The 24,584-nt window shown below is 43.0% G+C and overlaps 1 protein-coding gene across 1 annotated transcript; it reads left to right on the forward strand.

Annotated features, from left to right (window-relative positions):
- The first annotated feature begins 2,719 nt into the window (after nucleotides 1-2,719).
- On the forward strand, nucleotides 2,720-13,568 carry FNTA (farnesyltransferase, CAAX box, subunit alpha). Its single transcript, XM_071730317.1, has 9 exons — nucleotides 2,720-2,932; nucleotides 3,550-3,635; nucleotides 4,221-4,335; nucleotides 5,158-5,262; nucleotides 5,921-6,047; nucleotides 6,468-6,616; nucleotides 8,273-8,335; nucleotides 8,859-9,030; nucleotides 10,460-13,568. The coding sequence occupies exons 1-9, from the start codon at nucleotides 2,796-2,798 to the stop codon at nucleotides 10,607-10,609; spliced, it is 1,104 nt and encodes a 367-aa protein (XP_071586418.1). The 5' UTR covers nucleotides 2,720-2,795; the 3' UTR covers nucleotides 10,610-13,568.
- Nucleotides 13,569-24,584: the final 11,016 nt, after the last annotated feature.

Genomic DNA, 24,584 nt, shown 5'->3' on the forward strand with positions numbered 1-24,584 from the left:
CATTCCCATCACTCAAGCCCTCAGAAGCAGAGCACACATCCCAACAACCCACCAGTTCAGACTGAAAATACACAACACAATCCTGAGGGCAGTGTGTCAGCTATCGTTTCTGCTGTGCTCCCATGTGCTGTTAGAAAGATAGTCTTGGACCAGCTCCATCCAGTGGCTGGCGTCAGAAAAGCTCATTTCTGTTTCTTAGGCTGCTATGCCACTCAGAGGAAGTAAGATCCTATTGCAGAATCTGGCCTATGTGTCATCCATGTTAAAGAGCTGGGTAAAGATGGTAGAGCATAAGGAACAGCAATGACAGGTTCTTGGAGGAAGCAGGACCAAAAACCCCCAAACTGTTTTTCAAACAGCAGAGCTAATAAACCAAATTGCTTAAACATCTGTGTCTCAAGTGCTCCCTGTCCATGGAGAGCTGTTGGTATCATATGACCTCAGCACAAACTTCCCCTCTCCAGGTCAGGAAAAACGACTTTTCTTTCTGCTCTTTCTTACATAATGGGATTTATTGCCTTTGATGTTTCTCTTATTCATATGCATACATTTTCTCTGATATGTTTAGAATTTTAAACATATATTGTTTCTTTTAGGCCCATCTAGGTTCTGTCTCTCTCTCTCTTTTTTTTTTTTTTTTTTTTTTTTTTTTTAAGAATAACTTTTTCATTCAGTTAGGCACTGCTAATTTTCCTCTCTGTATCTAGGTATATCTTTCTCCGTTTCATGTTCAATTCATAGTCCTGTAGCCCAAAGCAACCTTTCAGTAGATTACTGTGGTTTTTTTCCCCTTCATTATATTACTATATTCTGTTTGGCACCAAATAACTATGCACCCCAGTCACTGTATAAATATCCAGTCAGAAACAAATTAACCCCTAGATGCACCATTAAAACAGGGCAGAAAAAAGGAAGAGAGGCAAGGAAAGCATGAAGATCAAGTGACTTCCCAAAGCAGACAAAGCTGCTCAGAGGTCCTGAATCTTGAGATTCAATTTGCCATGCATTTATACTTTGTCATTGTTGCTCTGGCACCATTCTTTCTGTAAAGCTATTGTAAAATGTGACATATGCGCAGCCCTTTCAGCTAGAGTACCTCAGAATTTCAGACTTTAACCACACAAGATAATTTCCTCCCTCCCTGAATGTACAGCAGAGATGCAGATTTATGCACAGACCTTGCTACGTATACACTCTGCCTGTCTTCAACCTTCCTCTCTCTGAAGCATCTCACCATGCCCCAAATTACAAATCTGTCTGCTTCTTCTCCAAATAACTACCTTCAGCTCACCTGTTTTGTCCTGATGACCAATATTACTTTACAAGATTTCCTGTCTTCCCCAGTTTCACCTACTGGTTACAACTGCCTGTTCCAAAGCCTCTTCTAATTCCATCTTTTACAGAGACATCTTTTACAGGTTCCTTGGCCTTGCCATGTCAAGAAAACTGAACTCTAAAATGGTGACACTTTTTCAGTTTCCATAGGGGAGGAAACACAGCTCACCCTGCATTCAGAGCCTCAACACTAGTAATGCCAGGGACCTGCTGTTTCCAGCCCAGTAGCTTTACAGCTATCCTAGTTTAAGACAAAATAGAACTGATTTTCTTTTTAGTAATTTTACTTCTAAGTCACGTATCTTCAAAGTAGTACTTTGTAAAATTAACTTGCACTTGGCTAAAATTAACATGTTTTTCAGAAATTCTCTGCTTCTAAGACTGATAAGACTCCATGTCTGTAGTTACTGCTGGAGAACAGCAGGCAGAACCAAGGCCACTACTTAGTTATGTAAAATATCTTGTATTCCAGAAGCAAGGGAGAGGAAAGGAGTCACAGCTGCAGCCATCCTATGGGGGGGAGTAGTGAACAGGTGACACAAATTGGCAAAACAAATTATCTATTCTGGTATAAATCTGAGGGATCACAAGAGCAAAGCTCTTTTCGTCCATGGCCAGCATTTTGTGAGGATTCTGTCCATTTTTTTGCCTTTCGTCCCGCTCCTTGGATTTCTCAATCTTCATTCCTGCATCCAGTTCCCATTTGCTGCCGAGTTCAGGAGCCCAGTCTGGGATCTGTGCAGCACCTTTGGTGGGGACATGAGCATTACTGGGTAGTGGTGGGAGGGCGTGTGATACTGCTTTTGTATGTTGTTGGACATATTTCATTATTTTTCATCATTACTGTTTCATTAACTGTGTTTTATTTAGCTTCCAACTTGTCTTTCTCTCATATGCTTTTTTGTTTCCCTACTGGGGAAGGAACAGGGGCTAATAGTCTCTATTCTGATATCTGCTGATACCACCTCAACCGCTGGAGCAGCATTTCGCAAAGCCTCTGGTCTCCTGTGTGCTCCCATAGCACCAGTCCGGTGCTGTTGGCTTTGCCTTTCACCAGCAAGCCCTCGTCCTGGTGGTAGGGGGTTCACACGGGAAGCAGGCTCCTCCGGGCATGAGAAACCCCTCATGCGCCTACAATGGAAGGGGAAGAACTAACTGGAGAACGGAGAAGTACCCGGACCCGGGCCACCCTTCCAGCGCTTGTCCCCATTACGTTTCTGTCGCTGATCCCTTCACTACAGCCCTTCAGAGCGCAGCAACCGGTGCCAGGCAGGGGCGCCGGGGGGGGGCCGCCAGCCCTTGGGCTCGGCTGCCATCCCTGCCTCGGCGCTGGGAAGGGCCCCATCGTTCCGCCCCGGCCGCCAGCACCTCTCCGCGCCAAGGGAGGCGATAGCGAGCCATGCGGCCGCTCTGTCCCCGCCGCCATCTGTAGCTCCGCCAGGCCTGGGAGGCGGCGGCGGATGATGGCGGCGGAAGGGACAGCGGTGGTTATCGAGTGGCAGTCGGAGGGGGAGGGCGGTGCCGAGTCGGAGGGGGAGTTCGCGGAGCTTCTAGAAGACAAGGAGACGGCGAAGGACACCGGCTACGTGCTGTACAGGTATGGCGGCGGCAGGGCCGTTCCGTGCGGCCGGACGGGGCTCCTTCCGCCGCGGGTCTGAGGGCGAGTGGTGGCGGCGGCGGCGGCAAGAAGTGCAATGCCAGGTCACGTCGGGGCGCGGTGCCGGGAGGGGTTCCCGGGGTTTGGCGGGGGGCAGGGGATGGCGGGACCGGGCTGGAGGGAAGCAGCGAGCGGTGTCAGCCGTCCTGCAGCCGAGACGGGGGTGACCGAGACCACCTGGCTGGGCGGCGAGGGCGGGTGGCAGGACCCGGTGAGGACGGGGATGGAGAGGCCGGGCAGGACGGCGGGAGACGCCGGGGCCTGGGAGGTGGGTGCCAGCCCGGCTGCCGCCCCTCGCTCCCGTCCCAAGGCAAGAGTGTCTCCGGATGGAGTAGAAAGCCCTGGGATGGAAGACGGATTGTTTGGGTTCGCTCAGGTGTGCCCATGCCACCTGTACTTGTGGCTTAAGTGCGGGGCTGTGTTACACTGACACTGATCCTAATAGTCACTGGAGGGAAGGAGGATGTGCTGCTGAGCACATATTTGTGCGTGTAGTGGCTTGAGTAGCATTTGGTGCTTTCTGGAAGCATTGGAAATACTCAAGCATGTATTTACAGGGACAGGAAGGAATGGGCAGATATTGAACCCGTCCCTCAAAATGATGGGCCAAATCCTGTTGTTCAGATCATCTACAGTGAAAAATGTAAGTTTTAAATATGCTCTGCACAGAAAATCTAGCTACGTTTGTATCTCTCCTTAGCGGTGCTAAAGTGAGGCTTCATGATATTTCACACCTTTTCTAGGGCAGTACAGTGACAAAACTAATAAATATTGTGTTAATGTGTTTGTGTGTGTCGTTTTCACCAAGCATCTCACAAGTTGAATCTTCAGACCTGAGACATTAGTAGCCAACGTTGTTTTAAAGTCATCTAGCTTAAGTTATGTAATGAAACAGACAGCCTCATCCCCATAATAAGGCATTTCTAGCCCACAAGTGGAAGAGAGATGTATGAAACTATTGCACCTGGGCAACTAGTGTGAGTCAGAAGCGAGGAGCTTAGCAGGATATTGTTCAGGTGGTGTATTTTTAAGTGTCTTTGCAGGTTTTTTTACTATACCAGAATCACTTAGAGGTTTAAGTCAACAGTACTGTCAGAGCAATATGGAAATATAATTTTAAAGAGGTATATTTAAAGTACACAAAATAGGAAGTACCTCCAAAGGATTATAAACCTTACACCCCTTATCAGGTGATTGTCTCGTAGCTTTGGGTATGTTCTTTGTTTAGTTCGAGATGTCTATGATTACTTCCGGGCTGTTCTGCAGCGGGATGAGAGAAGTGAAAGAGCTTTCAAGCTAACAGCAGATGCCATTGAGTTAAATGCTGCAAACTACACAGTATGGTAAGTGATAATCTTGGGAGTATATGTCTATCATAATTTGATTGCTGACCTCCTATGTCTTTAAATATTTTGCTAATCCAATCGGGGCTTGACTAGCTGAGTTTACACAGAGGAGTAGTGTAGTCTTCCTCTGAGCTTCTGAAGAAAGTCTTTGTGTGTTATGTTGGTTTAGTGGTTCTCATTCATTTGGCTTTGAGAATATACTCAGTCAAGGTCAGGATTAACAACAAAAATAACTTTGCTGTTTAAAGTTAGATCACCTACCAGATAATGTGGCCTTGGCAAAATGCTGAATATCCCTTTCAGTTGACTTCAGGAAACAGCATAAAAGCATGATAACTGCTATTTCATGTTGATAATTCTGCTCTTACTAAACAGTGCATTTCAGAAGATCTGCCAGGCAATAACAGATAATAATGAAGTAATAACTAAGCAGGGTTTTTTTTCTGATATTCAGAGTAGGACCCTTTAACTCAAGGCTAATGAATATCTCTTGTGCATCTTTATTCCATTAACCTGCTTAAAATCAGAAAACTTACAATATTTTTATGCACGTAACTTGGTTTCTGTGATAACACTAGTGTGGGTAGGCAACAGTTCATTTGAAACAGGGTTGCTGCAATCTTAGATTACATGCTGTTGTAACCAAGTATGTTCCAGTTCTCCAGTGTTTGATAATTTAATGTCCAGATACATGGACATTTAGGGGTTTTTCATTCTTTTTAACTCAGTATCTGTCAGAAGAACTGTGAACGAAGGTGAATTCTTTGTTAATTCTAGGAAAGCACTGTTCCAGTGTTTTAATGCTTAACTTTTATACAGGCATTTTCGGAGAGTTCTCCTGCAGTCTTTGGGAAAGGATCTTCATGAGGAACTTAAGTATATTACAGCTATCATTGAAGATCAGCCAAAGAACTACCAAGTCTGGTAAAATCATGGTTTCTTTTCCATTCTAAGCATTATGCAGATAACTTTTGTTTTGTCTAGAATAAATTATGGCCATTGATCATAAAACTTGTTAAGAATTGCTTCATGCTTCTTCTGTAGTGGCAGTAGTGGAGAAGTTAAATGGAGTTGGATCAGTATCAGTACCAAACTCCTCTTCAGCAGTTTGTTCTAAACATATGATTATGACATACTAAAAAGTTCTTGTTTTCTTTTAATTTCAGCTTTTAAACTGTCAAAATTTTTAACCATGACAGACTAAAAAAAAAAAAAAGGCTCATGAAAAAGCAAACAAAAAGATACATAGAAATTGGTAATTTCTCCTTATTGGCTCTTGGAGCTTGCTTACCCGTTGTTTTTCTTTTTCCCTGAAGTGCATGGGAAGAGGCAAAACAACAGCACTGTTGTTGCTAGAGAAGTTACGTAACAACTAGAAAATTGTATTCTGTTGAAGACTTTAGCCATGAATTTCAAAAGCTGGAAGCATGTGACTTCAAGTAAACATGACTTGTCTAAAAGAAGGTGATAGGCCAGTGTATACGTGCAGTTAGAATTTGCTATGGTGTCATGTACTTCTCAGAGCCAAGTCAAATATAATGTAATTTGAAATCTCAAAATACAATCCTCCTGTTGTCATTAGGCATCACAGACGGGTGTTGGTGGAGTGGCTGCAGGATCCATCCCACGAGCTTGAGTTCATAGCTGTCATACTTAACCAAGATGCCAAAAATTACCATGCATGGCAACACAGACAATGGGTTATTCAGGTATTGTATCCACAGAACTCTTCATACAATAGTAACCAGCTAAGGTTCTACAATTTTGCTTCTAAAATGCAATCTGAATTGCATTTGTTTCTTAAGGCTGAAAGGGGAAAAACAATTGCATTTTAATATACGGTTAAAGCTTTAAGTAGCTTTAAACCTGCCTTTTAGGAAGCAAGTTCAAAAAGCTCTGTTGTTGGCTGCTTACTTTTACATGTGTGAATTTACTGATAAGCTAATACCATTGTATGCAACTGAATAGTGTAGCATGTTACTAGTGCACCCTGCCTCGTATTTTTTTGAACTTGGTGTTCATTTCTTCAAACAGTCTCTGTATCTAATGTTCAGAGAACTTAGGGGCAAGGATAATATTTTAACATTTAGAAGTTTTTTATGCTGGTATGCTCTCTTTCCTTTCTGCAGGAGTTCAAATTATGGGACAATGAACTGGTCTATGTAGACCAACTTCTGCAGGAAGATGTGAGAAACAACTCTGTGTGGAACCAAAGATACTTTGTAATATTCAGTACCACCGGCTACGATGATCCAGCAGTCCTTGACAGAGAAGTCCAGTTAGTAAAGCAATTAACACTCATTTAAGTATTCTTCATTACATGAAAGCAAAGGCTTAACTTGACAGTACTTGTGGTCTTCTCTTTCCTGTTTTTATTGCAGTTTTGGGGCTTACTCTGAAGGATAGCAATTCAGGCATTGGTGCATGTGTAGATGTGGTCAATGCCACTGATTTGTTGAGTAGTACTGACACAACCTATGCTTACCCTGAACAAGTTGTTCTCATGACTCAGTCTTCTGCCCAGCTGTTCATTGTTCAAACAAAATTTGGGTTTGTATTGTTAACGAAATATAGTGGAATAACTTGCAGAAAATGTACAACAGCAATGTGGAATGAATTTGTGCTATTGATTAGTATTTTGCCTCCTAACACTAGAAAGCTTGGAGGCAGAGATGCTGTCAGCATTGTACTAAACTGCTGTTCTAGTAGTGCAGTAGCCATAATGATTTAAAGTTAACATGAATGTGGGTTGTGGAAAGAAGAATTGCCTTTTGTGAGGAAGTTGATACATCTGGAAAAAGGAGCTTTCAGGAGTGTGTGGTCAGCACAGATACCTTTGTGAGCTTGATAGTTTTGAGAGAAGTGAGCTTTGGAAACACTTCTGAAGTGGTATTTTTGTCACTGAAGACAAACTGGGCTTCTATACATTTATTTTAATACAGATGGAGGTAAGAAACACCTTGTTAGATGGTTTTCACATCTCAAGTGGCTGATTAGGGTTGATGGTTCATGACTGTCTTTGCAAACTAGTACTTAAAATCTACTTTCTCACTGTCCTGCAGTCTCTCTAGTTTGTCTCCAGAGGCTAGGACGTCCTCCCATGATATGTTTATAAATGATGGTATGTTCAAGATAACTAAATGACATCTTAAGAATCAGATAGTCTAAGGTTAAGACTTCCAAATTTCATTATGGAACTGTATTTGGGCTGCTTATTGCTTTGTAAACTGTCACAGTGATGGCAGAAGATGAAAAAAGATTGAGTTTGGGTTTTTTCAGTAGTTTCTAGAACTTAGTCAGTATCTGCTATCTGTGAAAGTCAGCTGAAGGCCTGGTTATGCCAGGAATAGAAGAAGGTAAAGTTTGTTTTGTGACAATGAAATGTGGCTTTCTGACTATGGCAGGTGCCTCTTGGTTTTCTTTTAGAGGAGCTGTCTAACTGCTACTTTAAAATAAGGTTGTGTGAGCTGAAAGCTCAAGCTCTGCACTTCTGTGGGTTTGATCAAGTGCAGCTTTGTGAAAAAAGCTTCTGCGGACAGGGTACAGAACACACCATATGCAGTCATCATTATGGGCTTTGATTACTCCAGTCCTTTTCAGCTCCTCACCATTTCTGAGCATCAAGACAAAAGTTATTCTTTTAGCATACCAGAAGAGTATAACATGTTGTTTTAATGCTCATAATTTTGAGAATGGTTTAATTACTGTATAAACACCTCAGAATTCACAAGTTCTCACCATGCCTGATTCTCCAAGACTTGCAGTGATTACACTGTGTGACATTTTTGATCTGTGACCCAACTGAGATGATCTGCAAAAAGACTTTGAATTACAGACTAGAGGGATGTGTTTGGGAGCATCTGAGCACAATGAAGTAATTTTTAATTGCAAGGTTAGTGATTGCATTAATGACCTGTTACCTTTTTTCTAATAGATACACTCTTGATATGATCACAGCAGTGCCACATAATGAAAGTGCTTGGAACTATTTAAAAGGGTGAGGCATCCCTCTCTGGGGAAAATGAAATGTATGTGCAAAGCGTCTTATGTCTAGTTGTTAACTGGAAAGAGTGTGGCTGTTAACTGGAAAGAGTGTGTTGCTTTTCATTCCAGTATTGTGCACTTAAACAGGCATGCAAAAACCTCTATGAGGCGTTAATATAATAATATAGTTTCTCTATAAGTGTCTACTAAGTTTCTGGCCCTGTAGTTCTTGTGAGAGGATTGCAAGTACTTCTCATGCTTTTAAAAGCTGATCTGTAATGTTTCTGGGTTCAAGAGCATAGAGGAGGAAGTAATGAGCATGCTTTCAGTCTAATTTCTATGCAGTGAATCATGATTCTACTAGCTTATTACACCATTAAGCTGTATTATTGCTGCATGCTGCATACTTTCAGCCTTCCTTGTATTTGCACCTGTTTTTCCAAATGGATCTCCAAATAAAGAAGTCATAACAAAATGTAATTCTTCACACCAGATATCCAGGCATTATGTTTCAAGCCTATTTATCTCTGTTCTAGGATTCTACAGGATCGTGGTCTTTCTAAGTATCCAAACCTGTTAGAGCAACTGTTGAATTTACAGTCCAGTGTCAGTTCACCCTATCTGGTTGCTTTTCTTGTGGATATATATGAAGACATGCTCGAAACCCAGTGTGACAACAAGGAAGAAACACTAAACAAGGCATTGGAGGTATGTTTCAAGAGCTTATTTTTGCTTCCTAGGGATGGCATCTGTTGCTCTCATGTTTTATATGCTGACAAGATGGAATTGCTTTTTGTAAATGAACAGGTTACTTGTTCATCACAGGAGCTCTATGAAAAGTTGAACATGAAAGCCAGATAATCACAAGGGTCTCATTAATTTATAAAGTTCCAGTTACAAAATGACTCAAGTTTTCTTCATCTGTTAGTAAAGGAAGGCTTCTAATATTGTCTGCAGAAGAAAGGAGATATTTGAAGAAGCAAAGAGTTTCCAGTGCTAACTCTGTAGCGTGAACTCGCTTTCTCTTCTTTCGCATTCTCTTTGTGTTTCTTAGCTCTTCACAAAAAAAGCTGGCAGAATTGGCTAGAAGGGCACAGGGACTTTGAGACATCAGTAAGGAATGCTGGGCACCATTTCCTACAGAGAAATGGCTTCTAACAACACTGTGTATCTTATCTGTGCTTCTTATTCATGGAACTCCTTGCTATGGTTTTAAGTGTAGTTTTTGCATGGACACTTGCTTTTTCAGTGTGGGACAGACAAGACTTGGTGCAATTGGAGCTGCATCTCTTGTCTGGCATCTCTGTGTCCCCACAGTGTTCTTTCTCAGCATTTTTCCTTTGTTATATTCGAGGACCAGAGTCTAAATAAGTGCAGTTGTACCTCCCAGGTTCACATTGCTTTATACTATTTCTGTGGCTGTGACTTTATCTATGCATCAAAACTTTGATTTCTTAACTCTGGTTGTCTGAGTTAAGTCTGTCATCTGCATAACAAAAGGAAATTGTTTTGAACATTTGTAGGTGTTCATATGGTTTAAATTTTACACATGGCCTGTGAGTTCGGTTCAGTTCTGTGCTTCACTGCTTACCTCGATGAAAATAAAACAAAATTATAGCTTGTAAAAGTATCTGTATAGCACTAGCTCTAACATTTTAAAAATTTAAAAACCTCTTAAAGTCCTTTTATGGCAGTCTGCAAAGAGAAAAACCATAAACAAACTACACCCCATCCCCAGTGTTCCCTCAGGAACACTGAAGATTCAGGGTGTTCTCCCACTGTTTTGAATGAGGTGGTTTACAGCCTATTGGATCACAGTCAAGCTTGTCAGAAATTCACAAGTATACTGTAATACATCACATGCTGAATATACTGAGGTAGATGATGTGTGGTAGGCAAGGAAGAAGTTGAAACTGAAGTAGGCAACTTGTGCAATGTCTGGCTGACTACCACTGGAGCTGACATCAGTTTGAGGTCATTGAGACAGCTGCAAATACAGTGAATAAAACCAATATTGTTTCCAAGAAAGGCGTTTTTCATACTGGCTGAGCTGTATATTGTATAGATTTTATAAAGATAATAAAGGATTCCTTAAGCTTTTACTGCAACTTTCCAATCTCTCAATTTTCTTTCATAGTTGTGTGAAATTCTGGCTAATGAAGACTCCATCCGAAAGGAATACTGGAGATACATTGGAAGGTCTCTTAAGAACAAATACAGCTCAGGCACTGAACAGAGCACAGACACACAAGCAGCAGTAAGTGAACACGATGGAGAACACTGTTAAGTTCTCAGGCTGTTCCAAAGCAGTTCTTAGTAGGATCATGAAATAGTTCAAAACCCAGTTGTAATGTGGACACATTGAAAATATAAAAATTGCCTCTTGAATCAGCAAAATTACATCCAAGCTAGCATGAGGTGGTGCCAGTTTGCTCTGTTTAAAATGTGTCAAACTTATTTCCATTAGCAAAACCCCTTCCACACTGGCAAGGCTTTTTCCCTGTTTACAGTCTTTAAATGTAGCAAGACTAATCTCATCAAAATGCTAATCAGAATGACTCCTGATAAGCTGTCAGACAGCTATTGTGAATTGGTAGCAGATACAAGAATTAAAGGATTCCGGGAAGACCTGCAAATTTACTAATTTGCAACCTCTGGCAATAATTGATAAAAACTCAGAGTAAAGAAGTGAACAAGCAGCAAGAACCAGAGAGACCAGTGACTTCAAAAAGACATTGATCCTGGCATGAGGAGGTAATACCTGAGGAGATAATACTTCAGTGAGGAGGTAAAGAGCTAATTGCTCTTGATTTTCTTAAAAGCCCTTTCCCTCTGGTGATTCATTTGTTTAAAAAACTGTTTTCCCTGCCTTTCTCTCACTATTAGCTCCTTCCTAAGACACCTATCAGCATGGTGTCATTTTCCCTGAAATAAACAGTTGCAATTTGTTCAAGCTATAGAGCAGGCTATTTTTGCAATTAGTAGGATGTGTATGCAGAGTGGCTAACATTTACTCACAAAATATAAAATAGTTACAGTGACACCGGTGTAGTATTTTCCTGCTCTTGGGTCAGAAGAGATTAGAACCCAGCTGGTTTTGTTATGTAACTGCACTGAACTAGAAAAGCAGGAGTGGTTCCTGGAGGAATTTTTCATGTTACATGTCTTAACCTTGTTGCTCCTATAGGTTTTTTGTATCTTTTCCATGTTGGTATTAATAAGCAGTGGTTAAGCCAAGAAGTGGTTGACCTCCAAATTTGTGAAAGATAAAAAGCACCTGCAGTACAGAAAGGCAAAGGATAAATACACCTGCATGAGGACTGCTGCATCTCACCTGTTTTCAGTAAATGGCTGTTGTAAACTGTTCTTGGCACAAAGTGTTTGTTTGATATGAAACATTTTTTGCTGATGATCATTAAAGGTAATACTAATATTTATTCCCTAATATGAACTTTCTGATAAACATTAGGACATCTGATAATTATTAAAAGCTGCTGCTATAATTAAATCATATTTTAAACATTTGAAACAAGTTAATTCAATATATTCTTTATATCTAAAATAACTCACAGAAAGTGGAATTAATATAAAATCATAGAATGGTTTGGATTGGAAGGTTCATTAGTTCTACCCTCCCTGCCATAGCATCCTTACAGCACCTGAAAGTTGTCCCTGTCTGCAAGGTCTCCCTGGAGCCTTCTCTTCTCCAGGCTGAATAAACCCAACTCTTTCAGCTTGTCTTCATAGGAGAGGTGCTTTAGTCCTCTGATCATCTTTGTGACCATCCTCTGAAGTCACTCCAATAGCTCCATATCTTTCTTGTGTTGGGAGCTCCAGAACTGGGCACAGTATTCCAGGTAAAGCCTTACAAGAGGGAAGTAGAGAATTGCTTCACTTGACCATATAGGAATGATTTACATTTTTTTTTATGGTTGTGCTGTTTTCTCAGCAGTGGAGAAAACATTTTTGTAGTACACATGAACATTTGAAAATTGGCATGAACCTTAAACTTGAAGAGATTTTACCTACTTTGGTTTTTTACCTTTTTTTTTTCTTTTTACTACTACAGTGGAAGTTCCCATATAGAACAAAAAGTGTATGTTTCCACCCTCCCACTGTTCCTAATTGAAACTACACTAAATATGGCTTACTGATCAGGGAGATGTTCAGCATATACAAATATACAAAGCAGTATATTTGCCATTGCCAGTCAGGAAAGCTGAGAGAGTGATTCAGACAAATGTAATCCTTAAAATAAAAATCAGTGAAGAGGGACCAGAATTTCCTCTGCATATGGTGTTACTAAGTTCCCATATCTTTCACGAAACAAATTTGGAGGACATTTGGAATAAGAGTATTTTTTATAGAGACAGGCATGAATTTCAGATTAAAAAAAACCACCCCAATGTAAGATGTGGTAGTCAGCCATATTCAAATACTGAATTGTCTGGAAAAATGACAGGCTGGCAAGACAGGTTGCAACTGCATTTACTGAGACTTAAATTTTGAAAATAGGTCAGAATAGGTCAGAATTCTATGAATTTAGGAGGCTGGCAAAATATGAGGTGCTGAGAGAAGGATCTAATGGTAGGAAGCATTAGATGACTGTAACATGCTGGTGTTGACTACCTAGGATCAGGGGAAATGCCAAACTGAATACTGTTTTCAGTTTTGGGCCTCTCACTACTATAAGGACTTTCAGGTGCTGTAGTGTGTCCAAACAAGGAAAACAAAGCTAGTGAAGGGTCTAGAGCATGAACTGTGGGAGGAGCAGCTGAGGGAACAGTGGTGGTTTAGCCTACAGAATAGGAGCCTGAGAGAGCACCTTGTCACTCTAACTACCTGACAAGAGGTTGTTGGGAGGTGGGGTTTGGTCTCTAATTTACAAGCAATAGGACAAGAGGAAATGCCTCAAGTTGTGTCAGGGGATGTTTGGATTAAATGTTAGCCCTTTTGGCAAACAGATTTTTCCTGTTAAGCATTGAAACAGGCTGCTCAGGGAGTCAGCATCCCTGGAGGTATTTGTAGGACTTGTAGATGTGGTGCTTATAATTTGTTCTAATGGTTCATCTGTACAAGAAAACTTATTGTTGTTACTGATTGTATGTAGTGATGTGATTTGTGTACAATTTTATTACTGCAGTGCTGTGTCTAAATGGAAAACTGTATTGCTACAACTGTCCCTTGTAAATCAGTGCGATGGAAACAACATAGAGACAGAGAATTTATTAAAGCATATGAAATTTCCTATGCCTCCTTTCATCAGAAGCCAATGTTCTTGTCTTAGTTTGCTTGTGTCTGTCTTGTCTAAGCTGTTACTGACTTCCACCTGCTGTCTGCAACTTGGCTGACACAACAGTGCTTGTGTCCTTCCTAATCTGTTTGTTACAAAACCACCTCAGCTAGCACAAAATTCTTCTATTGGCTGCTCTCTGACTATGCTGAGACAGACTGGGAGCATGCTGTTCAGCTGGACCCTCTGCAAGAGCAATATCCTCCAGAAGGGAAGCAGTGATGTTTCTAATCACTGCTGCCATGCAAAACATGTGTAAGTGCTACTAGTGGTGACAAGGGGCTTACAGAGAGATAGGCCCCTGCAAAAGCACAAAATGCTTCACAGCTCCTGTGACTTCTGGAGCAAAGGGGTAAGGAAAACACCACTGGACGATGGTGTGGAATCATCCTTCATGGCCTTGTACAAAAGCTTTGCAATTGCTGCTTGTGCACATTGATTGTCTCTGTGCAAGTTTGAAATAATCAGGGCAGACACTACAGTTCTGGGGTTTTTTTACCCTGTGCATGCAAAGGGAGATCAAGCATCTCTATTAACACCTGGAGCCAGGTGTCTCAGATGTTGTCCCAAATATGGCACAATGGATGCAATAATCAGAAAAATGCTCTTCATCCTGGCTCATGCCCTTTTCTGAACAGTGCCCTCTGCACATTACTGTGGAATAATATATGTGGTGTGTGCTTTGCAATTTCCATTCCAAGTCTAGTTTTAAGTGGTGATTGCTCTGTGGTGTTAGGGTTGGGAGAAGGTTTCCCTAGTTTGTCTTCTGCTTAAGGCAAATTTATTTGGAAAACTTGGGTAAGAAGATTTCTGGTTCAGTTTTGGCAAGCTTGTTACTTTGGCAGTATGGCATTTCACATCTAGGCCGCAAGTGTCAAATATCCTTCATTTCAATATTTAGTTTTTCTTGCAAGTATCTCTACTAAATACCTTAAGTTGAAAGTATTTTCAAGCTCCCTTTAAGGCTGCACTGTCATGCTTTTGGTACAATATATTCCAATTGCAATGGGTAAGAATACTGCATTTGAATGTAAAAACTGCATTATTTTTATCCTATAAAATGTCTTTTCCAGAGTCCCTGGCAGTATGGTATGATCTGTACCATTTTGGACATGAGTAGCACTGCCAGTTTAAAGTTTGTTGTGTACATTTACATGAGTACAACCTGTGTGGGTGTTTTCTGCATACAGGTAAACAGTGGATGAAATCCAAAACAGAATAGAAATCTTTACAGTAGCAACTAATTTGTTTTTCTCCACAATATGTTATCTAATGTTTAAGCACTCAAATGGGGATGATCTGTACCTAGTAAAAGTTAAAGTGTAAGAATTACATGGTCATTTCCTCTGTTCATCCCTTCTCAATGCATCACTTGAGTCAAGAACATACACCCTTTTCACACAAGATTTTTTTTGAAAACTAGGGAGCTATTCTGGGACCAGAAATTGCTAATACTATTGAGAGAGGAATATGTTTACAAGTGCTGGGCCTGCTCTGAAAAGAATACCTTAACCTTCTGGTGGGTGAGTTTTCTGAAAAGGAAGAAATAAAAAGCATTGTTGTACGTAAAGAGGCACAGAAGTGTCTGCATGTGAACAGTCAGAAAAAGACTGCCAAAATAAATAGTGCACACACTTGTTCAGGTTTCTAGAAGTACTTGGGACAAATAGCTAATAGAAGTTTCACGAAACTTAGCTAGGAACTACACTTCAGGCTGTCTACACCAGTTGTCCTGTTTATGCTCCTTGGGGCTAGGACTCTGCTCCCTTACATGTGTCACCCATCAGTGTTTCTCAAGAAGCCACGGATATAAGCCTACTGAAGATTTCAGCCTAAGAGAGAAATAAAAATCTTTGCCGTATCCTTTTTCTGCTGCTGCCCAGCAGGGAAAGCAGACGTTAATCACTAGATGGCAGTGTTAAATTCACCCTGGGTTCACTGTCAACAGGTTATGTGCAGGCAAGCAGAGATGTAACAGACAACTCCATAAAACACCACTAATTCCACACCTCCTAATTATACACGGAGGAGCAGCTGCTCGGTAAGTCAATACATAGCACCATAGAAGGCTCAAGCACAAGTATTCTGGGAGGGGCTAAATGGTCATCTTCACTAAAAATTGTTGGTGTTAACTGGAGAACAATTTCTCACTAACTGAAATTGTCTCTTCTGACACTGCACACCTTGTAAAAGAGCTGGACACTGTTGAGACCTGGTGTTATGAAAGAACAACATAACTAAACCTCTCTGCTCAGAGTGTGGGTTTTGTGGCCAGTTCACACCCTCTGGAAATGTGCTACACTTGTGCACCTTCATAAGCTGAGAAGTTTTTGTCCACTAAAGCCAGCCTTGTTATGGTAAGTTTCCCCGGTCCCTCTGTAATGAAATGCTGGTGATTGCTGGCTGTTTATGTATGTATGTATGGGCTGAAGGACAAGAGGACCTGCTCCTGCTTCTTTGATGTCAGTGGAGGACTTGGGCCAAATTGAGAAAACTGAGTGTGCTGCTGCAGGTCTAGAAGTGGTTGCACCTCTGATCAGGAAGCAGGACCAAAGACTTTGGTGTAGAAGGGCCAAGACAGACCCCTCTTCTTCATACACTGTTTTTTCAAAACTGAGTCTTGTCAGTTGTCACCACAGTGTAAGGGATTTTACGTGAATGAAGAGGTACTATCTGTGACTTCAGCCAAGCTAGCTTGACCACCCAGGGAGACTCAGGTGCAGCTGCCTCCTTCCTATGTGTGTATGCATTCAGCTGCCAGGACATGCTGCCATTGCCCACTCGCACAAGCACAACTCCAGCTCTGTTATCTCTGCCCTTAACTGAAATAGTTGGGTTACAAGTGTAATGCTGATGTATCAGTACAGCCCATCAGCAGTGATCTTGCCACTGCAGAAGAGATCTTGCTGTGCTTGGGCTTCTCATTCTTTTGGTTTTAGGTTTCTGTGTATTGATGTATTTGGTTAATTACTTGGTTTCCTGATGTGTCCTGTCTGTTGTCCAAGTCATCTCTCCAGCAGACCCAAGGACAGATGAATAAATGCTTGTGCTGTTACCAAGAAGATTTTGAAGGAGTAAAAGAAAAGGGAGCTCAAATTGTATTGTTAATGTGCATCCCTTGTCCTTCTCCTTCTGCCAAAGCCTGTCACCAGGACAAGGAGGTGGCAGGTAGATAACCTCCTTCCCTTTTTAGAGCCAAGGCACTTGTGCACATCTATCCATTCTCTTGCTTTCAGCCACACCATGAATGTGAGTTTTATTCCTGGGTTTAGTAGAGGACAGTGAGGATATACTCTCTCTACACAGCACAGCATTTGCTTACCAGCTCTTCTTGCTGATTTGTGCACCAAGAGTTTCTCTGCTGCAAAATGAACCCAAATTACCATTTGCAGGTACCCACAGCCCAAGAGAATAGCTGCATAGAACTCTTTAGGGCACTGTGCTAGCACTCTGCTACTGAGAGGTAGTGCCAGTCATCTTGGTAAGTTGTTTTAGAAGTCTAGCCTGCAAAGATTCTAAACTCAGATGAAGGATAAATTAAAGGAGGGTGTTCGGTATTTTAAATGGGCAAATGAAACTCAGGAACATCTGTTTTTAAAAACATATTTTCAAATGTCAATTGTTATAATTCAAATGAAAATTTAAAAACTTGTAAAATGAGAATAGAATGCTGCTGAGCTTCTGACATTCAGAAGGAAAATGCATGAGAGAGAGTTGGTTTAGGAGAGATGTAATTTCTTGCTAGAAGGGGATGCCTGGACAAAACCATAAAAGCTGGATAAGTTGTGCTTGTCATTAGCTGTGTCCCAGGCACAGCTGGGTCTGTCTTGGAGCTGAAATTTTCTACTGTCATTGCGGCAGGAAGAAGAAAGATGAGAGATGACTGGGTCTAGGGCAATCCAAAATCACTACTCATGCATCACAAACAACAGCTAAAAATATTACAGAAAATTATTTCAGGAGAGGCACCTGCTACTGAACCAGACAGCACACCTAGCAGACCAAGCTGTTCTGTGCATTTGCAGTAAGAGCAGTGCCTTCCCTCTGGGTTAGTCTGCATTAACTTTCTCATTTGTTGTTTTGTTTTTTTTTCATACTGCTAATACTTTGGCAGCTCTGTGCTTGTCTAAGCTATGATGGCTATGATTTATAGGGAGAGAAGAGGAATGGAAAAATGAGATATAACCTATTTTACTGCAGGATTGCTGTGCAGCAGCCATAGTGAAGATATGATCCTCAGCCCCTGGGCTTTATATCCCATGCTGACAGCTTTTGGCTGTCACTTTACAGCATCGACTTTTTACTTCAGAAAACACTTCATCATATGTTTGAAAATGGCTGGTGTAGACAGAAGTACCCCTGCCCCACCCCCCCAGATGCAAGCAGTTGCTTTATCACTGCAGAAACCCCATTGGTTTTCTGTTCCTCAGTTCCATGCCTGTGTAGCAGATCCAAGCAGGGCAGGGCAAGGCTTTACCCATGCTTTGACATGCTGCACTTAGCCTGTGTAGTAATGAAGATGGTAAGATTTTCCAGTGCTTTCACAAGCTTTGTCGTGGAGAAGGACTCAACACAAAGAGCCCCTGTGACCCTGGCAAGTCTTGGGCCAGTTGTGGAGACTGGTGTATGCTACCCCATTGTACCACCTCACCAGAGCATCCCACCCATAACATAATCACAGCAGGTAAGTAGAGAAGGCTAGGCATAAGGCTTACATTTTACTGAAATAAGAGGCATATGGATCCAAAGATTGACCATTATACTTTGCAAAGAGCAGCTTGCCTCATGTATCAGGTGGCAGCATCCACTGCAAGCACAGGCACAGAGAAGCACTCAAAAAGGTCAAATAGAGTCACTCAATTATTTGACTTGATGGGAGACCTGCCTAAGTGTTGGTACTGTTTTGAAAGAGCAAACGGATAGCAGAGAAAAACAAAAGGTAATAAAAACCTAGCTCGGACTGAAGCAGTCTTATAGCATGGCCCTGAGAAACATATACATAAAATATATCTGAGCAGCAGAGGAAAACACATTGATAGTGGTGAGCAGATCCTGCTTATCTACTATCTCCTGCTCACAGTAAAAGGGCTTTGTAAGTAAACAAGATAGATCCCTAAAACCTCTTCCTTCCAGTAACAGCACTTGGGAGGCTGTGTTTCTGATTCATTCACACGGAACAGAGTGAAAACAGCAACATTTTTGGTTATCAGGAAGAGGGATATGTGGTTCAGGAGCAACCTCCAAAAGAACAATAACAACAATTTTAAGAAAGAATATTTGGTTTGAAAACAGCAACATTTTTGGTTATCAGGAAGAGGGATATGTGGTTCAGGAGCAACCTCCAAAAGAACAATAACAATAATTTTAAGAAAGAATATTTGGTTTTGCTTTGTTCTCTTATGACAGAGAGCAGAGTTGGAATTTGGAGAATTTTAAAAGCTGTTTGTATTTCCTAGTACACTGCACCTTTAGGTCCTGAGAGAACAGCGTGCCTACTAGAACCACGTCGTTCCAAGGGTATATGGTCAGTTTTCAGTAGTTTTGTATGACAGAATGATTTGATCCATCTCCAGTGTTTGTTTTGGCTTGAATTCTTGATAAAGGTATGGACAGAAAAGTAGGAAAGAAAAAGGCAGCCCTCAGAAGGTCCAGGCTGGACTCCTGGGGTCAGCAGCAGTTGGGAGCTGGAGGCGGGAGCACACAGATCAGGTTGGTACAGGTAAGGGGCACAGGGACGAAATCCTCCCAGAATGCTGAAGCAAACAGGGACAGAGGAAGAAGGTGAAGAAGGAAGGGGTTTAACCCTCATGATCCCTCAAATTTATACCGAATATGACATGCATAGGATGGAATACTATGGTCAATTTTGGTCATTTGAGGAGATCATGAAGAAGAGGATGCTCTGGGGAGACCTCATCACTCTCTACAACTCCCTGAAAGAAGGATGTAGCCAGGGGTGGGGGGCAGTCTCTTCTCCCAAGTAGCTACCAGTAACACCAGAGGGCATGGACTTAAGCTCTGCCAGGAGAGGTTTAGGTTAGATATTAGGAAAAGAATTCTTTACAAGAGATGGTGATCAGACACATTGAATGGGCTACCCAGGGAGGTAGTTGGTTCTCCATCCCTGGACATTTTTAAAAAGAGGCTGCTGTGGCACTCAGTGCCATGGTCTGGTAACCACAGTGATAGTGGATTAAGGGTTGGACTTGATCTCAGAGGTCCTTTCCAACCCGGATGTTTCTGTGTTTCTGTGATTCTGTGTCCTAAAGAAGAGTTGCAGGTGTGACCTCCTTACTCCTTATCTCCTTTTGGATAGCAAAATTTTCCTCAGAACCGAGCAGTGTCCTTGGTTCTGCATACCAGTCTCGAGTTGTAACTACAAACATTGATTGTTACCAGTCCCAGAAGCAGACACTTGTCTGAGAAACACGCTGTTAATTTCAGCAAGTGCAGCTACTTACAAGAGACTTAGCTGAAAGCAAAATTAAAGACAGAAAATTACCTTTATCCTGGCCCAAACCAGGACAAAGGAGACAGAGAAAACATGATGAGATCTTAATACCTCTTCCCCCGACACCCAACTCCTCCCTTCTCCCCAGCCCCAGTCCCCTTCACTGCTGCCTCCCCCTCAGGGCACAGGGGAGGGGCAGGGGGGGGTTGGGGTCAGTTTCTGCAGCTCCTTCCTCCTCAGGGGGAGGACTCTTCACAGCCTTCCCCTGCTCCATCATAGGGTGCCTCTCATGGGAGAGAGTCCTTCAGGAACCCCTCCGTTGCACCCACAGGTACAGTCCCCCAGGAACTGCTCCAGCCCGGGCTGCACACAGAGTCACGGCTGCTTTGGGAACAGTCACCTCCTCTGACACGGGGTCCTACCCGGCTGCAGATCCACATCTATCCCTCTCCGTGATCCTGCACAGGATGCAGCTTCTCATCGGCTCACCTGTGACACTTCAGGGGCTACAAATCCACATTTACCTCACTGTGGTCCTTCAAGGACGGCTCTATTGTGCTCCTGCACATCCAGCTTCCTGTACCTGCTCTGCCTTGGGCAGATGCAGGGCAGGAATCCAGGGAGCTTCCAGCAGCTTCTCAGAGCAGCCACCGCTGTGCCAACCCCAGTTCCAAAACACCACTGCACTAACCCAAGACAGCTTTGAATACTTCAAGCTGGATTGAGAGACACACTCAACCAACCGTCCTGTGAATGTGGAAGGATTCAGTTCACAGTATTTCTGTGGAAGTACCATTTCCTACCTAGCATTCAGATACAGGAGTCCACAGTTTTCTGATCCATTGTGATTGCAGGTGTCCTTGGCACAGACACCAAAATAAAACTTAACAAGGTAAGTATACTAAGTTCTTCGAGATCTTTCCCTATAAATTAGATGGCAGCAAGGCTGTCTTTCTCTCTTTAATTTTAGGAGTTTTATTTGCAGATCATGCTAAACACACCTAGTCAGCAACTTTGTAACACATTGAAGGATTATTGAGCTAGAGGAGGCAGAAAAGCAGCAGTTAGAAAAGACAGTGTAGTGGGAAGCGCTGACATGTACCAGCGCAGCAATTTAACATTTGAGCATGTATGCAACTGCAGTTCCATATTTATTTAATGATGACTGGACTGATCCAAGAAACTGATATATTTCAGTTTTATACCACTGTGGTGACAGTGTATCTTACCTCCAAGCGTGAAGCTGAACAAGGAGTTACATGTAGTGGGATGCCCAACCTTGGTAAAGACAAGTCCAAGCAAAGTGAAGCAGGAATCTTTTCCTCAAATGGATGAAGCCCAGAAGTGATAGCTAACACTGAAACTAGTGAAAACACTATTTCAGTGGGCTTTCAGGAGCCCACAAAAGAGCAAAAGGCCAAGTGGCTCCTAACATAACTTTTACTGCTCTGGAGCTCTGCTCTATGATGTCACTATTTGGTTTAGTACCTGAACATGCCCTGCTCTATTCCAGACCCTGAACCCTTTCACAGTGGCAGGGAGAGGAACTGTGTGAAGCCACACAACCATCTCTTCTCGATTTCAGATTTTATTTCTTCCAGGCATACATTTTATCATATTATGATATCACGTTAGGAAATTATATGAATTTTTCTGCTTCTTGCTGTGGCTTGTACAATGGCCTAATTAGCTATAATATCTGGGTCTCTAACTCCCTGCCTAACTCTGACCTTGAACGACCTTGGATAAGGAATTTTCATTTCTTGGCTTGTGATTACCCATTGGGAAAATACTAATGTTGAATTTTTTTTTCCCTCATGGCTTTATAGGAAGACTCACCTATGGATTATCCCGCTGCACCTGAGAATGAGAAACTTGATAATGGCAAGCTCTTCCCTTAGGGACAGAAGGATCCGTTCACACCAGAACTTTATAAACCTCGCCAAAATCCTTCTTGCTTATTCTGCTTATTAAGTAACAGCATGTTGGTTTCATAAATATTGTTCAAAACACGGGCAGTATAGGTTATTAATTAGCAAGATAATGCTAAGAAGAGTATGTTCTATTGGTGGCCACGACCTTCAAATTCTGTTATATACCTTTTTCCACACTCAACGTGCTCATCTCTGGGAGCCTGGCCATCTTAAATCTGCAGTATTTCCTACATTTGAAGAGTAGATAACCAGCAAAATTCCCACTGATGAACAGAAGACAGGTGAGTTTTACGTACTATTGCACGTGTAGGCATATTCTAATGTGATTCCCAAAGTACTGTTTATACTGTCCCATTGGGTATAGATCCTAGCCTCAAGGCAGGGAAACAGCACACAGGAATGGGATTACAGTTTTAACTTTGGAACTGAACCTACAAAGATGGAGAAGAGGCTGCAGAATTCTGTTTGGCTGCCACAGGCACCAAGCAGGGTTTTTTCAGAAAAGTCATGTGCTGAGGGGCTCACCAGCATATACTGGAGCATTCAAGGGACATCCACGGGAGTAACACTTATCAGAGGCAGAAAAGGTTACTAAACCATTTTGCAATTTATGTGTGGAGAGACAATATGATTTGCCCAAAGTTTCCCATGGCCAAAGACTGAATGTTCTGGGTCTCAGTGAAATGCCTCAGTTTGTATTTTACCCAATGTGTAGCAAGAAGCTCCAGTGGGAGGTCACTCTGCAGAAACAGGATAAAACTGAGCACAAGCCAATGCAGCATTGCGGTGCTCAGGAAGACAAGAGTTCTGTAAACAGCCTCGCACAAAGACGAGATATTGCTAGCTAGGTGAATTACCAGTTTTCAAGATAGCTTTCTCTTGTAGGGAAGGAAGCATAAGCCTTGAGTCTGTATTTTGCATCTAGGTAAGACAACTGTCATTTGCATTTAAAAATGCCAGTGCTAAAAAAAAAGAAGTAGGACATATGACCCACTACCCCACTCTCTGCACTGTTGCTGTGAAATGCTGGCAAGATAGACAAAAAATCTAGAACTATCTTGGAGATACCACTGTTGTAGACTGGTAGGGAGTTTATGAGTTGCAGATTTCTTAGCAGTTTCTGTGGTGTGCTTCCTGCAAATTCCTTGCATAGTCTTTGACTCTTGCCTTCCTTTCAGAAGCAATGAAGTCATTGAACCCCACTAGTCAAAATGATTCCCAATTCCTACAACAGCTTATCCAATGCAGACATATTTCTTGATTCCAATGAAAGTGCCCTCAATGCCCTGGACAGTCTAAAAGACAAACTGGGTCCAGGTTACATTCTCAGTAGGCACGGTGTTTAAAAAACTGCGCCTGGCCAGGGGAAAAGATGGAAGTGAAGCAGGTGGCCAGGGTACAGGGGACAAGAAGTGTGCACATACATGTAAGGGGAGAGGAAGAGTCTACATAGTACAATTGGCAATAGGAGAGAAGTGGTTCAAGGAATGGGACTGTCACTTCCTCCTTTCAGCAGCAGCTTGATGTATAAGCCACTGTGGTATGTGGGCCCTCAGGGTCTTTGAAACAGACTCAGGAGGAAGTATTCACTAAGGTGAATGTACAAGAATTGTAGGGCTGGGGCAGATATAAGGGGGCTGTGGTGTAATATGGCAAAGATGGAGGTGTTGGACTGGCAGAGAAAGAAGACAAAGGAATGCCATGAGCAGAACAGGAAATGCAAATGTAGAGCTGGGAGTAGCATGGATGGAGATGATGAGGGAGGCAGTGCTATTTGGAAAGAAATCTGTGGGACGGCCAGGAGGTCACAGTAAGAATAGGAGCACAGAATCGAGCTGCTTGATGTATGTGCCCTACACATCTGAAGCAGGAAAAGAATGCTGCCATGGCGTGGGCTTTTCACTCATCTGAAGAGGAGCCTGCTTCGACGGGTCGATGACGGGATGAAAAGGTCCCATGGTGTGGAGAGACCAGTACAGTTCACTGCAGCGTGGTGACACACGCACGTGCGGCTTCCTCCTCCTCCTCCGTGTGCAGCTGGATCCCGGCTGCGGGGCCCTTCTGTCAGGAGTGCTCTGCAGGCCCGACAAAGCAGCAAGGGGAAAAAGGCCATAAACCCTGACCCCGAGTCCGTAGTGAGCGGCTCCCCAGGGCTGGCAGACTCAGCACCGCCATCAGCGACTGGAAAACGGGGCCGAGGCAGGCGCAGTGCTCCTTGCCACTTTTCCCCCGTCCTTTTACCACAAAAACTGACTAACGCGTGTCCCCCGGGTCAGACCGGCCCTGGCTGCTGCCGGGCTTCTTTACCTTGGCCGCTTCCTCCCCTGGAGCCCGCCCCGCCGCTTCTCGCTGCCGCCAGCCCTCCCGCCTCGCCCCGCTGGCGGGACCGCCACCACCCCAGGCCCGGCAGCCCGCGCGGGAGGGCCGCCGCCCGGGCGCGGTGTTTCCTCTTCCTCCCGAAGCGCGACCGGGGTGGGAGGAAGGGGAAGGGAGCGCACCAGCGCGGTGGGCAGCCCCGCCGCCGCCGTCGCTGCGGCAGCGGGCGGAGCGGAGTGGGAGGCGGTGCCAGCAGCCGGCGGGGCCC

Source organism: Heliangelus exortis, chromosome Z, assembly GCF_036169615.1.
Source record: "Heliangelus exortis chromosome Z, bHelExo1.hap1, whole genome shotgun sequence".
Classification (NCBI taxonomy): Eukaryota; Metazoa; Chordata; class Aves; order Apodiformes; family Trochilidae; genus Heliangelus; species Heliangelus exortis.

Coding starts and splice junctions, on each gene's coding strand:
- FNTA (XM_071730317.1), top strand. CDS start 2,796: ATGATGGCGGCGGAAGGGACAGCGGTGGTTATCGAGTGGCAGTCGGAG. Junction 5,263..5,920: donor CCAAAGAACTACCAAGTCTG/GTAAAATCATGG, acceptor TGTTGTCATTAG/GCATCACAGACGGGTGTTGG. Junction 6,617..8,272: donor GTCCTTGACAGAGAAGTCCA/GTTAGTAAAGCA, acceptor TTTTTCTAATAG/ATACACTCTTGATATGATCA.